Consider the following 13151-nt stretch of genomic DNA (forward strand, 5'->3'; position numbering starts at 1 on the left):
TTGTTTCAGAGTGAGCGAATTGAGAAAGGCCAGGGAACATGAGAGTATCCAGAAGAGCCCCCTCACAATGTGACATCACTCTCCAGACTTTTTTCGTGTTTTTCTGTTTTCAGACGTTTTAAAAGAAGAAAAAGAAAAAAAAATGAATTCAGCTGGAAGACTGCAACTCTAAACTAAACAGTACTACTGACTCCTGCTACTATACAACAGTGTTTCCTTTTCATATCTTCCTTCTGTCTTTCTTTTAAGAGGGAACGAGCTAACGTACTGGAGGAAAAACATTTGCTTAGTGGCATTTTTTTGCACTTTTTCATGGACTGGTTTGGGATTTTATTTGGAGCGAATTAACAAGTTTTGCTGAGAAAGGGATTGAACAGCCTGAGGAATTATGGAAAGAAGATACAGATTGCTGGAAAGACAGTGGAAAAAATATGGACTCAATGCAGAAACCTGGCAGGACCTGGCCCAAATTGTATTTTATTGCAAAAATCTGAAGAGCAATGTTTTTACCAAAAAAAACAAAAAAACAATGTTGGTAATCCATTCGTTCCGTGTTTTCAGTCCATAACCCTACAGATTAATATCAAACAAATAAATCGGTAATCTCCCCTGATTCTGTTCCACACAGCTGCAGCCCATCATCTAACTGAATAGATGGGACAACCTAATGAATGTAAATGTGAGAGCACATGGGTCACATTTCAGTCTAGAGGTTGAGGTCCAACAGAGAGAAAACGATTTAATGTATTGATCATTTGTTTAAATATGTTGTGACTCATGCTTAAGTTTGGTTCCGAGTGTCAAACTGGACTCAACCCTGTCAAGTCCAGGCAAATTGTTAATGAGCAGAACAAGTATGAACATGTAACCGATATGCCTCTGCAAACATTAGCTCTTTGTCCTTCGATTTGTTTTAAATCTCCATGAATGTAGTGGAGTTACTTAACGCCATCGCTATTGGCCGTGTCGCTATGGGTCGTCAGTCGCCTTAAGTATAAAAACAATTGGTTAATCTTGTAACAGTCATTGATGATGTTGATCTTGTTCTGACGAAACCAACTTCATAGGCTCTTTTGTCCTCTGAAGGAAGAACACATACATTGCCTTGATATTTTAGAGATTCTCTGAAGGGGTCCCTAACCTAGCCCCATAGCTGGGGTTTAGACAAATCCATATTTTTGACAACTGAGCGGTTTCTGTACATAAAGAGGGTCGCTGGTACAGTATGTGAAGCAAACATTTATCTGAATGGGATTGTATTTTAGAAATATATTATTTTATTCATTATAAAAGGGGTCAAAACAGGTCAGAGTTGAAATCTGAAAATTTGTATAGTTTTGTTTGAATGCCTAATAAGTATGGTTGTATTGTTTTGTATATATTGTAAATACCTGGGATAAAGATGAGCTATGTGCATGAGAAACAAAGATATGGGGAAAAATGATTTAAAAAAAATAAGCATTAGTGGCTATGCTCTGTAAAACTATTTCACTATAAGAGTATTTTATTTTACTTTGAATGTTCTTGAGAAGAACATTTTGCTAAAGCATGACCTTACTGCAGATATGAAAAATACCGTACTTATGAGGTAGAAGAAAACAGCATTATCATTAGGCAAAAAGGGTTATGTTTACATCTGTTTGTTTTCTCGGGCTACCAAGAGTCTTTTTTGCCATTGGTGCCAAGTAATGTGAATGCTACTGCTTTATGAGAAAAACGACATTCATCTTCGCTGAACAGATCATACACTACAATAGGGTCAACATTAACTCTCTCCTCATATCTCATCACCACTGACCAGTGAAAACAGAAAGTGCCAGAGTGTTTGATAAGTAGTTTTTATTGTTTTTGTCTCACGTTAATCATAAATGAAAATAATTTACAGGTTTTTTTCAATTCAAAGTGCATAAACTCACTATATTAGAGGAAAAACCAACATTCCTCCTCCCCCCATGAAAACACTAAAACTATAATGCTGCTGTCTTGTCATGATCTAATCTATGCTCCCTCTATAAAACCTTAAATGTAACACTGAGGGACAGAGGAGTGATGCTGTCGGAGCATTACAGAACGCTAAAGACGGTGCTAAAAACCATAGCATCACAGGATCCTGGGAAACACCCAAAGGTTTGGCCAATGTTGAGCTTTGGCTTTGTACCAGACGTTTGCACATTTAGGCGCTGAAGTAGCTTCTGTCACATGTTCCAGCGTCGTTTGGGGTGTGCCTAACTAGAGCATGGACGTCTGAATAGGGAAACACCTGCAGTAAGGTATTTAAGGTTAAAAACAGTTCATATTTCTTTTTTTAAACAAGGGAATTGCATTTTTGTATTTACTTAAAATCCGTTTTCCTTTAAAACTGTATTAATTTGTTTGTTTTCTACAGCATTATGTAACATTTGGTATTGGTTATGGACATTTTTGTTGGAGATATATGTGTATGTTGTGGTTTCAGATTGTTAATGTGGGAAGTGCCTAATTATATTTTAACTGCAGCAAATTTCACTGAGCATGCAATGTAAAAAAATTATAATAATAAGGATAAATTGCCCTTTATTTAGCAATGAATGGTGACTTAGGTAATGTAAAGATAACTTCGTTCTCCATCATAGTGGGTTTTTTCTGTTGCCATGTGTTAATTTTCCTCTATTTTCCCTCAGTTTCTTTTACTCAACCTACCAGGATGCTCAGTTTGCTTAAGTCTAGAGCCTATTGTAACTGCCAGTGGAAACCATAAGGACCTGTGGTTGTTGCCTTGCATTCATTCATTCATTCATTCCAGAGACAGTTTAGGTTGTCAGCTATTGCACTGCTATGGCAACTCAAGAAGGTGTTATTATGCTTGCATGGGAAACATAGATAACCGGGTGAATAAACAGCACCCAAAGCATGCTTATTTTTGTAGATTCGGTAGTCAGGTAGACTTGTTGAAGAAATAATGTTCTGTAAAGCAACGTTGATTTAGTAGCTCATAGAACCTTGAAGGACATGGGTTCCACAAAATGGATGGGAGAGAGATGAGCGACTTACAGCGAAGTGGATTGATGGGCACCTATCAGTATTCACATTTCCTGGGGGGTGGCACAGAAATTTCTCAAACGAGGTTCAGTTTGAAGTTGAGTTTCACATTAATCTTTAACACAGTTTCACTCCTGCTTAGCATTCTTTAGCTTTCAGTAACATCAGCTGGTCAAAACACATCTTCACGTCCACTCATGACAGTGCTGTGTCCATTTCTAAACGTATGTCGAAGTGTCCGTTGCACTAACGGACAGTTGATAACCACAGTCTTTTGAGTGAATCTCCTAGCGTAGTGAAAAGTTAGCCTCACTTTTGTATTTTTACTCAGGGTGCCAAAACTGGGGAGGGTGAAGTGGAGCAGGTCACTGGAGAAATCAGCTGCTGCTTACTGGGAAAACAGAGCCAGAGCCAGTCTTGATCAAATTACTGTGATTTTAATTCTCCTCATGCTGTTCATTTTTAATCACGTTGGGCTAATTTTGTTGTACCATACGAACGACCACTGTCCCTGAATAAGAACCCATCAAAAGTGGGAATTCTGTTCTCTGATCCACATTAGAGAGATCAGCATCTTTGGTAGCGGAAAGCTAAATAGTGCTAGGTGAGCTACAGTCCTGTAAATGCTAACATTACAGACCGAAACACTGCCATTGATAGATATAGCATATGAATAAAAGTACAACGTAAATAACAACATTGACTTGATTTCTAATGAAGTTCCACCTTTCTGTGACTTTTTAATTTACAGTTTAGAAACAGGGTGCTTGAGAAATATTAGCATGACAACGTTCACAGCAGGAGATAACCTCTTTGAAAAGCAAAATGACCTCCCTCAGAACACGGTGATTATTCACCCTAGGCCTAAAGCTTAGTTAACAGGTATTCAGCTGAGATTAGCAATTGTTTCTGTCACTTCTTTGTCATTACCGAGACTACCTTTCCTCTTCTTCCTTTAGCTGCACCCAAACTTAAGAAGGGTAAAGATAACCCAAGCAGAATCCGTCCCACAATGTTCTCCATTTGTGGACTCAGAGCAATAAACATGCCTCATGAAATCGAGGCCTGCAAACCCCTAAAGGAGAAAAAATATATACAATTGGACATGCAGTTGACACACAACTTATGCAAAAGGCCAGTAGGCTATTGCGAGATTAGCATTCAGTAGGTCTAGTTTATGGACAGCAGTTTATAGGACACCCTTTACAGATCTGCACGTTTTCATCACTTTCAGAACCCAGAAAAATAGCAGTCTTGCCTGTATTCCAGGCTACTGGGGCCCTTGACACTTTGCATGTATAACTAGTGTTAGATCTCTTTTTCTCTCCTCTCTAGCTGTCTCTCTGTCTTTCCCTGTTATGTAGCCCTTTTACTTCCCTTCCCCAATTTTTTTCAGCTGTATTAGTTTAATTTTTTTTTATTTTATTTTATTTATTTATTTATTTTTGTAATGTTAAGTTTGTTTTTCTTTCTTTCTCCCTGTCCCTAGTTTGTAAGTTTTATTTTTGTAATTGTGCATGTAAAACCGTCACTGAATCGATGGATATGTTAAAAAAAAAAAAAAAAAAGAGAACTCAGCTGCTGAAGCCATGCAAAATGTTTTGAATTGCCCTTAAAATATGAAAGATGTTTTCTGAATGCTTTATATTCTTTCTGCTGTAAAATAATAAAAAGGGGGAAAATGAAGAAAAGGCCACTGTAGAATGAGTAGTTTGTGAGTCTATACTGAATATCGAATGATAACTTAGAGCTATAATGTTTTAACACAGTTAACAGCGCCGCCTGCTGGACCTTGGCCGAAACTGCAGCATTGGGTTCCTGGCCAAGAGCGCTGGCTTTCTGCTATGGAGGCAAAAAGTAGCAGAGCCTAAATACATACTCCAGTAAAAGAACTGATCTTTGGGGAAAAATAAACAATGCAGCACTAGTAAAAGTTATTTCCCCAAAAAATTGAAAGTGGAAGAGTAAATCAGAAGCTCATAAACCCACTTACTGAGGAACATAATAAAATGGAATATTCAGCATCTCTCACCATAAAAACAAAAGTGTGTACAGTTTTGATCATATTTTTTTTACCATTTTAATTGAATATAAAAAACGGTGTCCCTACTGGGGACAAATAACACATTTTCTTATTCAAAATTTCAGTTTCAGCTTACAGCAGGTACTGCACTAACATTCAGTATTACAACAGGTACATTCTGGCTTTTTATGGCTTCCCAGTAAACAATTAGCCGTTGATTCAACGTTGAAATAACGTAATGACTGCCATTTAATCAACGTTCTCTTAAGGTTGAAAATGAAAGTTGAAAAGACGTCCAAACCCAGACATTGAAAAAACGAGTATTAGACGTATTTTGGACGTCCATTGACATTATTAATTGGTCCCGAAATAAATTACTTGTATAAAACGCGTTTTGGACGTCCACTGACGTTATCGATTGGTCACCACTTAACTAACTTATTAAGATGGAATTTGGGCGTCCATTGACGTTTAAAATATGTCCTTGACGGACAGACTACTTTTAGACCTATTTCGAACGTCCAGAGACGTTCCTTGTTTACTGGGTTAAGTTCTATTCCACATTAAATATTACAACAGGTACATTCAGGCTCATTATGGCTTAAGTTCTATTCCACCTTAAATGTTACAGCAGGTACATTCAGGGTAAGTATAACAATTCCATTCTACTTTAAATGTTACACCATGTCATTAGAGACGTTATAAACCATTTATTTCAAAGGAAGTTAATATGCTTTCATTCATTCATCATCTGTAACCGCTTGTCCATTTCAGGGTCGCGGTGGGTCGGGAGTCTACCCAGAGGAGCTGGTACCTCCAACGTTTAAATTTGAACTTTTCATTCCACCTTAAATGTTACATGATGTCATAGATGTTATAAACGGGACTTATAAAAGGATGTTGACCAGGTTAATACTGGTTTCTTATTCGAGTTTTTCTTTTCCTCTTACATTGTGCAAGATTCGAGCTCCTGTTCAATTAGACCTGTTTGATATGTAAATCAATATGTAAATTTTATGCGTTCGTAACTTTCAATTTTGCGAAATTATTGTAGCTGTCGTGTTGTCACATCGTAATCATCTTGATTACATATTTTCAATTCTGGACTGTGATTGGTTCAAGTTCCTTCGTGATTCTGTAAAGCTGGCTTGTGACATCAGTTATAAACGCTGTATAAATACATTTTGATTGATTTTTTAAGTGACGTACAAATAGCTGTATTTCAAATAGTACTTTCAGATTTACAGAGAAAACCAATATGAACTTTGCACAAAGCCTTTTGACATCAATTAATCTGTAAAATGATTGCTGTACTTCTCACAAAAAGCTTAAAAAATTACTCCTTTTAAATCCATCAATTAACTATAACATTAACATGACGTTGCTTCTACGTTTCTTTTCTGTTTTATCAGCTCCATTGACCATATAAGTGCCCTTTGTTGTTCTAAAAGTATAGTCGGTGTTTGCTGCTCCCTTCTCATCTGTTCTTCAATGGTCAGGACCTCCACAGAAGCAGGTATGATTTGGGTGGTGGCATCCAGTACTCAACATAGACTTATTTTTTCTGTAATCTCTTTAACAACTGGACCTTTGCCTGTAAATGTATTATTTTGAAATATTAAGATAGCAGTGATATGCAGTTGTACATTATCAGCGTAGACTGATGGACTGCTTTTAAAATGTGAAAGAAGCATAAATTTGACTTCTGATATATTTTTAATAAAAGAGAAAATGTAGCATCGCATCAAAGGTTTGGAGGTAACCTCTGCAATGTCCAATTTTTGTATTTACATTTTTTACAGAACTGTGTTTACGTGCTGAGCATGCATTTTTGTTTTTTGCTGCAGATGCACTTTAAATTAATAGAGTCTGCAGGACATGGGGACTTTGATGGGGTGAGTCACACTCAGGGTTTATGGGCCAGGTAAGTGCCCTCTGGACCTTTATAGTGCTGCAGTGGTCATTGGAATCGGCTTTGGCTTCCTGAGCAGGTCGCCTCTGACTTCGTATATAAAGCGGACATTTCTGAGTGTTCACAAGTCAGTGCAACGTTCACCTGGAACCATCTGCAAAGAACTGGGCACTTTAAGGTAAGAGTCGGCTTCAGGGTTTGGTGCTATGTTTCCCACTGAATAGGGTTCTATTGATATTAAGACTTTTTATTCATTAGAAATGCACTTGTTGTTTTCTAGTATTAAACCACTGGCATTTTATATACATTTTACACTGTGTACAATTCTGAAACCAAATTTATATTCGTTTTTGCAGCTTTACCACTTTTTGAGGTTTTTACACTGATTCAAACTTTGCTTATTGTTCTGAATATGTCTCAAATGTTTTAGAGCTTGGTAGCTTTCTAAGTTTTTTGCCTTCATCTCTTTTGTATGATACAGAATTATCTTTAAACATAAATGTGCCCGCACCATTTCCACAGCAGTGTAATACAGAGGATCAGGAATCCCTGTTGGTTGCAGGTGTGCTAATGGAGAAGCTGTTCATGTCTCTGGTTCTGGTTCTGGTGCTGATGCTGGTGTCAGTGAGGTGTGAGGACAGTCAAATTGTGAAGACAGAGGCTGATGCTTTACAACAGGTAAATACAATCCAATTCCATTTCTATAGCACCTTTTTGCAAAGGACCTGATTTACTGAAGTCCAGATCCAGAGTCCGATGGCCGTCACCAAGATGAACTGTGGCAGACAAAACTTCACAAGAAGTAGCCTAAATTAAGCTGTAGTATCTGATTTTACATTGTACATTAGTGTTCACTTAAAAGTATCCGGTGCTTACCAAATAATACCTCTTCTTTAAGTCAGGATGAGTGAACTACTCCATCAGCTGCCCTCTCGTTTTAAACACTTTCACATTTTATATTTCAGTGGTATATTTTTCAGACACAGGGTGTGTTCCCCGTGCTTTTTGGTATTCGTTATCAGTGCAGTGTCTTAAACCCAGTGTCCACCTCTGGGCAGTTGCTGGAGCTGATTAAGTCAATGGCCCATGAAGACAGGCAGCCTGTGCAGGACACAGGACCCGAGGACTCTCCAGGTGAGCTGTGGTCAGAATATGAGTCGGTGGAGAAGAGAGACCTGCCTCGACTCGGAGTGTCTGTCTACCGGCCGCTACCACCCAGAGGCCAGAGCAGGTGTGTACACACACAAACACACACACACACACACACACACACACACACACACACAAACACACAAACACAAACACACACATACACACACACAAACACACACACACACACAAACACACACACACACACACAAACACACACACAAACATAAACACACACACAAAAACACACACACACACACAAACACACACAAACACAAACACACACACACACACACAAACACACACACACACACACACACAAACACAAACACAAACACACACACACACACACACACACACACAAACACAAACACAAACACAACCACACACACACACACACACCACATATATACCTACATATCTACATATATATTAGGTCGGATTATACTTTATTCTTTTTTTTTTAAATAAACCAATATTTTTTTTAGTTTGTAGTGTATGTGTTCTGTGGGATTATGATATTGTATTATCCTTGCACCTTTAAAAGAACACTACTGGGGCTCCCCCTAGTGTAACAAATTTATACAGCATTATATTAAAATCAGTGGGCGGGGAAGGGGTGGTTTTTCAACCCTCCTCCAAATGTTACATAGTGCAGTCCTCATTATTACAGATCAATAAAGCATCACAATGAATCTGAAGCTGCAATTGTAAGGTGAACATGTTACATAATGTTGCTTTGAAGTTATTTTTGTGTTTTTAATTATTGCACACATTAATATGTATATATATATATTTTAACTTCAACTAATCATATTTTAAACGTGTCTGATGAACATTGCTTGACCTGACTCTATCTCTCGGTCTCTCCTTCATTGTCTCTGTGTGGTCAGTAAGAGCATGGCTACATGGCTTGAGGAGTATTAAAAATACTATTATTTACAAATAATACTCAGAAAAATACTAATCCTTCAGTATGCCACTTCCTTGTGTATAACAGCAGATATACGTAGTTTCTTCCTGTTTTTGCATGTAACAAGTCAACACGAATATATCAGTGGCTGAAGAAGGAAAGAGCTTGCCATAAGTGGAATATTGTGCATAAGACAAACCTTCATTTAATTCCTTGTCATTTTTCAAATGAGAGCTCTGTGGAGACTAGATCTACAGGTGTGTGTCTATCTGAGGACTGACTCTGAGACTGGACGGATGTGTGGCTATGTTCTCGGAACAATGAACAATGAATCCATACCTCAGCATTGAGAGATTGTGAGGAATAGGAAGCTAGATTCTAAGACTGAATTGAAGCAAGTTTCCTCAAAGGAACGGAAGCTGTATTGAAGACAAATTGTTGACATTTCTATGAATTTCTTTGGTCAAATTTACTGTATATTTGCTGTTTTCCCCTGGTACTGTAACACAATTTATGTGAAATAATGACCCGTTTTTCCTGGAAATAAAATAAATGTGGGTGGTCTCTGACTCTGTCATGTGCCTGTGAATGATTGAAGAACATGAGCAAACAGTGAAGCTTTTCTAGATTTAATAGGTTACTGCCAGTCGCCGTGTACATTACAGAATCAGAGGAATTAATAAAAACAAAAACTCAAAAATAAAAAATAAAACAAAATAAAAGTCCTCACAACAAACTCATTATGATTGCACCAACTTATTTAAACAGCAGATGTGTGCAATGTTTACATGTGTACAGAGGTGTACAGTATTTACGGGAGGTCATGTCTGAAAGTTAAGTCTCTTAGTCCACTGAGTTATATCCTGCCTTGCGGTTAAACGCAGTACTTCCAGAAGCAGTCAGCTCCATTGGCTCTCTTTCTGTATGGTCGCTTAATGCCCAGTAGATGAGTGAGAGAGGTCACGTGGCCTGGGTTGTCCAGTAGGAACTATCGATAAAGAAATTATAGACACATTTACCAAATGAAGGAAATGTAAATGAAGAAATCTCTGTCTATGTTCAATGTGATGCTCAACCTAGCATGCGTTTGGGAAGAAATAATGAATGAGCAGGGATTGACAAACTTCTGAACTTATAGTGTTGGTAAGGGAACTTCCAGAACGACCAGTGTGTGTCAGAACACTACGGACACTTCTAATAAAATGGTTAATAAGTGTATCCTCAAAAACTGGTTTAATCTCACCTCTTTTGGTGCGTCTTTACGTAGCAGTCCTGTGGCCCTGACACCTTTGAAAGGAATAGCTGTAGTTAATAGCTGAAACATGCACTGTGACGCAGACTTGTATAAGACTAGTATAAATCAAATATAAGGTTGGAGGAGTCAGAACATTGAACAAATGGACTTGTGAGCTATTAAGATAAGGAAACCATGCACAGTCAGCAGTCTCACCCTCTCTGGAGAGCAGAGGGGAGTAACCCAGAGCTGCTGCCCTCTGAAGGAGACTGTTCACGTCTGACACGGAGAGCTCCTCCACTCCAGCCTCCTCCGCTGAGTCTAAAACAAGACAAGACACGGTGCTATCACTGGTACAGTACACTGGGGTATTTCCTTATCACATTTAGCTTCCCTAAACAAAAGACTACACAACACAAGGCTTCGAGCCAACAGAAGTGGTTCTATCCGGTTTATTATAACTGGGTATTTGGTAGCATTGTATTAATATGTTTATAGTAAACAAAGCAATAATATCACTCAAAAAACAAGAATTCCTTGACATATAAGAACCACTTAAGAGTTTTTAAAAGGGTGGCTAATAATAATAATAATAATAATAATAATGGGGGCGGCACGGTGGTGCAGCAGGTAGTTTTGCAGTCACACAGCTCCAGGGTCCTGGAGGTTGTGGGTTTGAGTCTTGCTCTAGGTGACTGTCTGTGAGGAGTTGGTGTGTTCTCCCCGTGTCCATGTGGGTTTCCTCCGGGTGACTGTCTGTGAGGAGTTGATGTGTTCTCTCTGTGTCCGCGTGGGTTTCCTCCGGGTGCTCCGGTTTCCTCCCACAGTCCAAAAACACACGTTGGTAGGTGGATTGGCGACTCAAAAAGTGACCGTAGGTGTGAGTGAATGTGTGTGTGTGTGTGTTGCCCTGTGAAGGACTGGCGCCCCCTCCAGGGTGTATTCCCGCCTTGCGCCAAAGATTCCAGGTAGGCTCTGGACCCACCGTGACCCTGAACTGGATACGTGCTTACAGATAATGAATGAATGAATGAATGAATAATAATAATTGTCCATTTTTACCATTTGCCCTTCTTAACTATTATAAAATGTCATGGATGTGCAACCTATCTATGGTTGTTGTCTATTTGATTGTAAGTAGGCTCTAAATCCACAGCAGACATGATCTTGTTGATGTTGTTACAGAAGATAAATGAATGAATAAGTGAATAAACTCACCTGGTCCAGAGTAAGGCATGTCTGCTGAGGTCGCAACAGGGTGTGCCAACAGTGGGCCAATGAAGAGCAGGAGCAGAGCCCAAGAGAGGAGCATGTTACAGATCATCTCCTCTGCAGTATTGTCTTAAACCTGCACTGCTCACTTAGCAGAGAAATGGTTGAAGACGTGTGACAAATGAAAGGGACCCTTAGGTTATATACACCGTCCCTCTAAAGACTCACAGAGAATAAATCACAGCTTAATTGCTTCTCTGGTGTTTTATGAAGCCATGTGCATATACGTGAGAAAGAAAAAGGGTGATAAAATGAGGATGTTTATCCTGTGTTAGGCCTAGTTTACCACCACAAAATCTGAGTGGCATTCTATTTTACTAGATGCATAAATTGAGAGGCACAGGTGTCAAAATACCCCTTTATCCACCCTCATAAAAATATGGTCAGTCAGGCGGTGACACTCCTGTCTACAGTTACTTTTATATTAGCTGGCCATGGAGTATTAATGAAGGTCATTTTATATCATTTTTATCAAGCTATGTATATATATATTGTATATGGTGTATGTACAGCACATAGTCATTTTATTTTATTTGTTGTTAAACTAAGACCAAGGAAATTTTTAAAATATTGTTTAGACCACGTGACATTTGCTTTGCCATTTAATTTTAATTTCAAAGAATATTCATTGGCCAGCTATCAAACCTGTTACTGTGTTGTAAATTCCCCATGATCCCTACAAAAAAAAATGTGTGTATACATGCAATAATAGAAGCCACAAACAAGAAAAGGCCACTGAATTATAAGAAGACAGGCCTGGAGTTGGCCATGAGACCATTTATCAAATTTATGACGTGACGTCCTCATCTTTGATCTCAGGTTCTTTCACTGGCTTTCATTTGCCTATCACTGACAGCAAAGGTGGAGTAATGCAAATGTAACATTTGCAAGGCCTGACAAATGACCAGAAAAGAAAACTCAAGAGAGCTCAAGAAGAAACTATCTATTTTTCACCCAGCCACATTTCCTTTTCCACTTCGCTTTGTGGCATTTTAAGCTGCTTGGTCATACCACATGTCCAATAATGTAGAGAAACCTTTTAGCTGTCACTTCAGCTCCTTTAAGCTGCTTCCTTTTGTAATATATTTGTTCATTTGCACAGACACTATCATAATCCTCATAGAAAATCATTTAGAATGGAATCGGACGCATTGGGGCTGCCAGGTGAGTTTTGGTCATTAAGCTGAGTGTGTTAAATTGGACATACGAGCTGAGAAACATTCATTCATTCATTCATTATCTGTAACGCTTATCCAATTCAGGGTCGCGGTGGGTCCAGAGTCTACCTGGAATCATTGGGCGCAAGGCGGGAATACACCCTGGAGGGGGCACCAGTTCTTCACAGGGCAACACACACACACACACAAACATTCACTCACACACTCACACCTACGGACACTTTTGAGTCGCCAATCCACCTACCAACGTGTGTTTGTGTACTGTGAGAGGAAACCGGAGCACCCAGAGGAAACCCACGCAGACACAGGGAGAACACACCAACTCCTCAGCTGGGAAACAGTGAAACTGAATTCTCCAGCGTTATGGAATATATCCAATAGATTGGGAATGAGTAAAAAGGGCAGCAGTGAATCATATTGAATGAACCAGTCATCCAGCTTGATCAACAAGA

The 13151-nt window shown here is 38.8% G+C and overlaps 2 protein-coding genes across 6 annotated transcripts in view; one reads left to right on the top strand and one right to left on the bottom strand.

Annotated features, from left to right (window-relative positions):
- Positions 1 to 4690, top strand: part of camta1a (calmodulin binding transcription activator 1a) — a 509355-nt gene extending 504665 nt beyond the window's left edge. For all 5 annotated transcript variants that reach the window (XM_066670611.1, XM_066670607.1, XM_066670608.1 and 2 more), the window contains one exon: positions 10 to 4690. In XM_066670611.1, the coding sequence (XP_066526708.1) occupies positions 10 to 73 (64 nt within the window). In that variant the 3' untranslated portion in view covers positions 74 to 4690. The remainder of the gene's footprint in view (positions 1 to 9) is intronic.
- A 5193-nt stretch (positions 4691 to 9883) lies between these two features.
- On the bottom strand, positions 9884 to 11573 carry uts2a (urotensin 2, alpha). The gene is made up of 4 exons (XM_066673391.1): positions 11468 to 11573; positions 10466 to 10570; positions 10259 to 10302; positions 9884 to 10003 (listed from the first exon to the last, which is right to left on the bottom strand). The coding sequence occupies exons 1-4, from the start codon at positions 11571 to 11573 to the stop codon at positions 9890 to 9892; spliced, it is 369 nt and encodes a 122-aa protein (XP_066529488.1). The 3' UTR covers positions 9884 to 9889.
- Between the last annotated feature and the right edge of the window lie 1578 nt (positions 11574 to 13151).

Source organism: Hoplias malabaricus, chromosome 5 (genome assembly GCF_029633855.1).
Source record: "Hoplias malabaricus isolate fHopMal1 chromosome 5, fHopMal1.hap1, whole genome shotgun sequence".
Lineage (NCBI taxonomy): Eukaryota > Metazoa > Chordata > Actinopteri > Characiformes > Erythrinidae > Hoplias > Hoplias malabaricus.

What these genes read in the sequence shown, in the direction of transcription:
- uts2a (XM_066673391.1), bottom strand. Translation starts at nt 11,573, where the DNA reads ATGATCTGTAACATGCTCCTCTCTTGGGCTCTGCTCCTGCTCTTCATT. An exon ending in CCCTCTGCTCTCCAGAGAGG is followed by an intron (nt 10,303 to 10,465) that starts GTGAGACTGCTG and finishes TTCCTTTCAAAG; the next exon opens with GTGTCAGGGCCACAGGACTG. An exon ending in GTAAAGACGCACCAAAAGAG is followed by an intron (nt 10,004 to 10,258) that starts GTGAGATTAAAC and finishes CTTTATCGATAG; the next exon opens with TTCCTACTGGACAACCCAGG.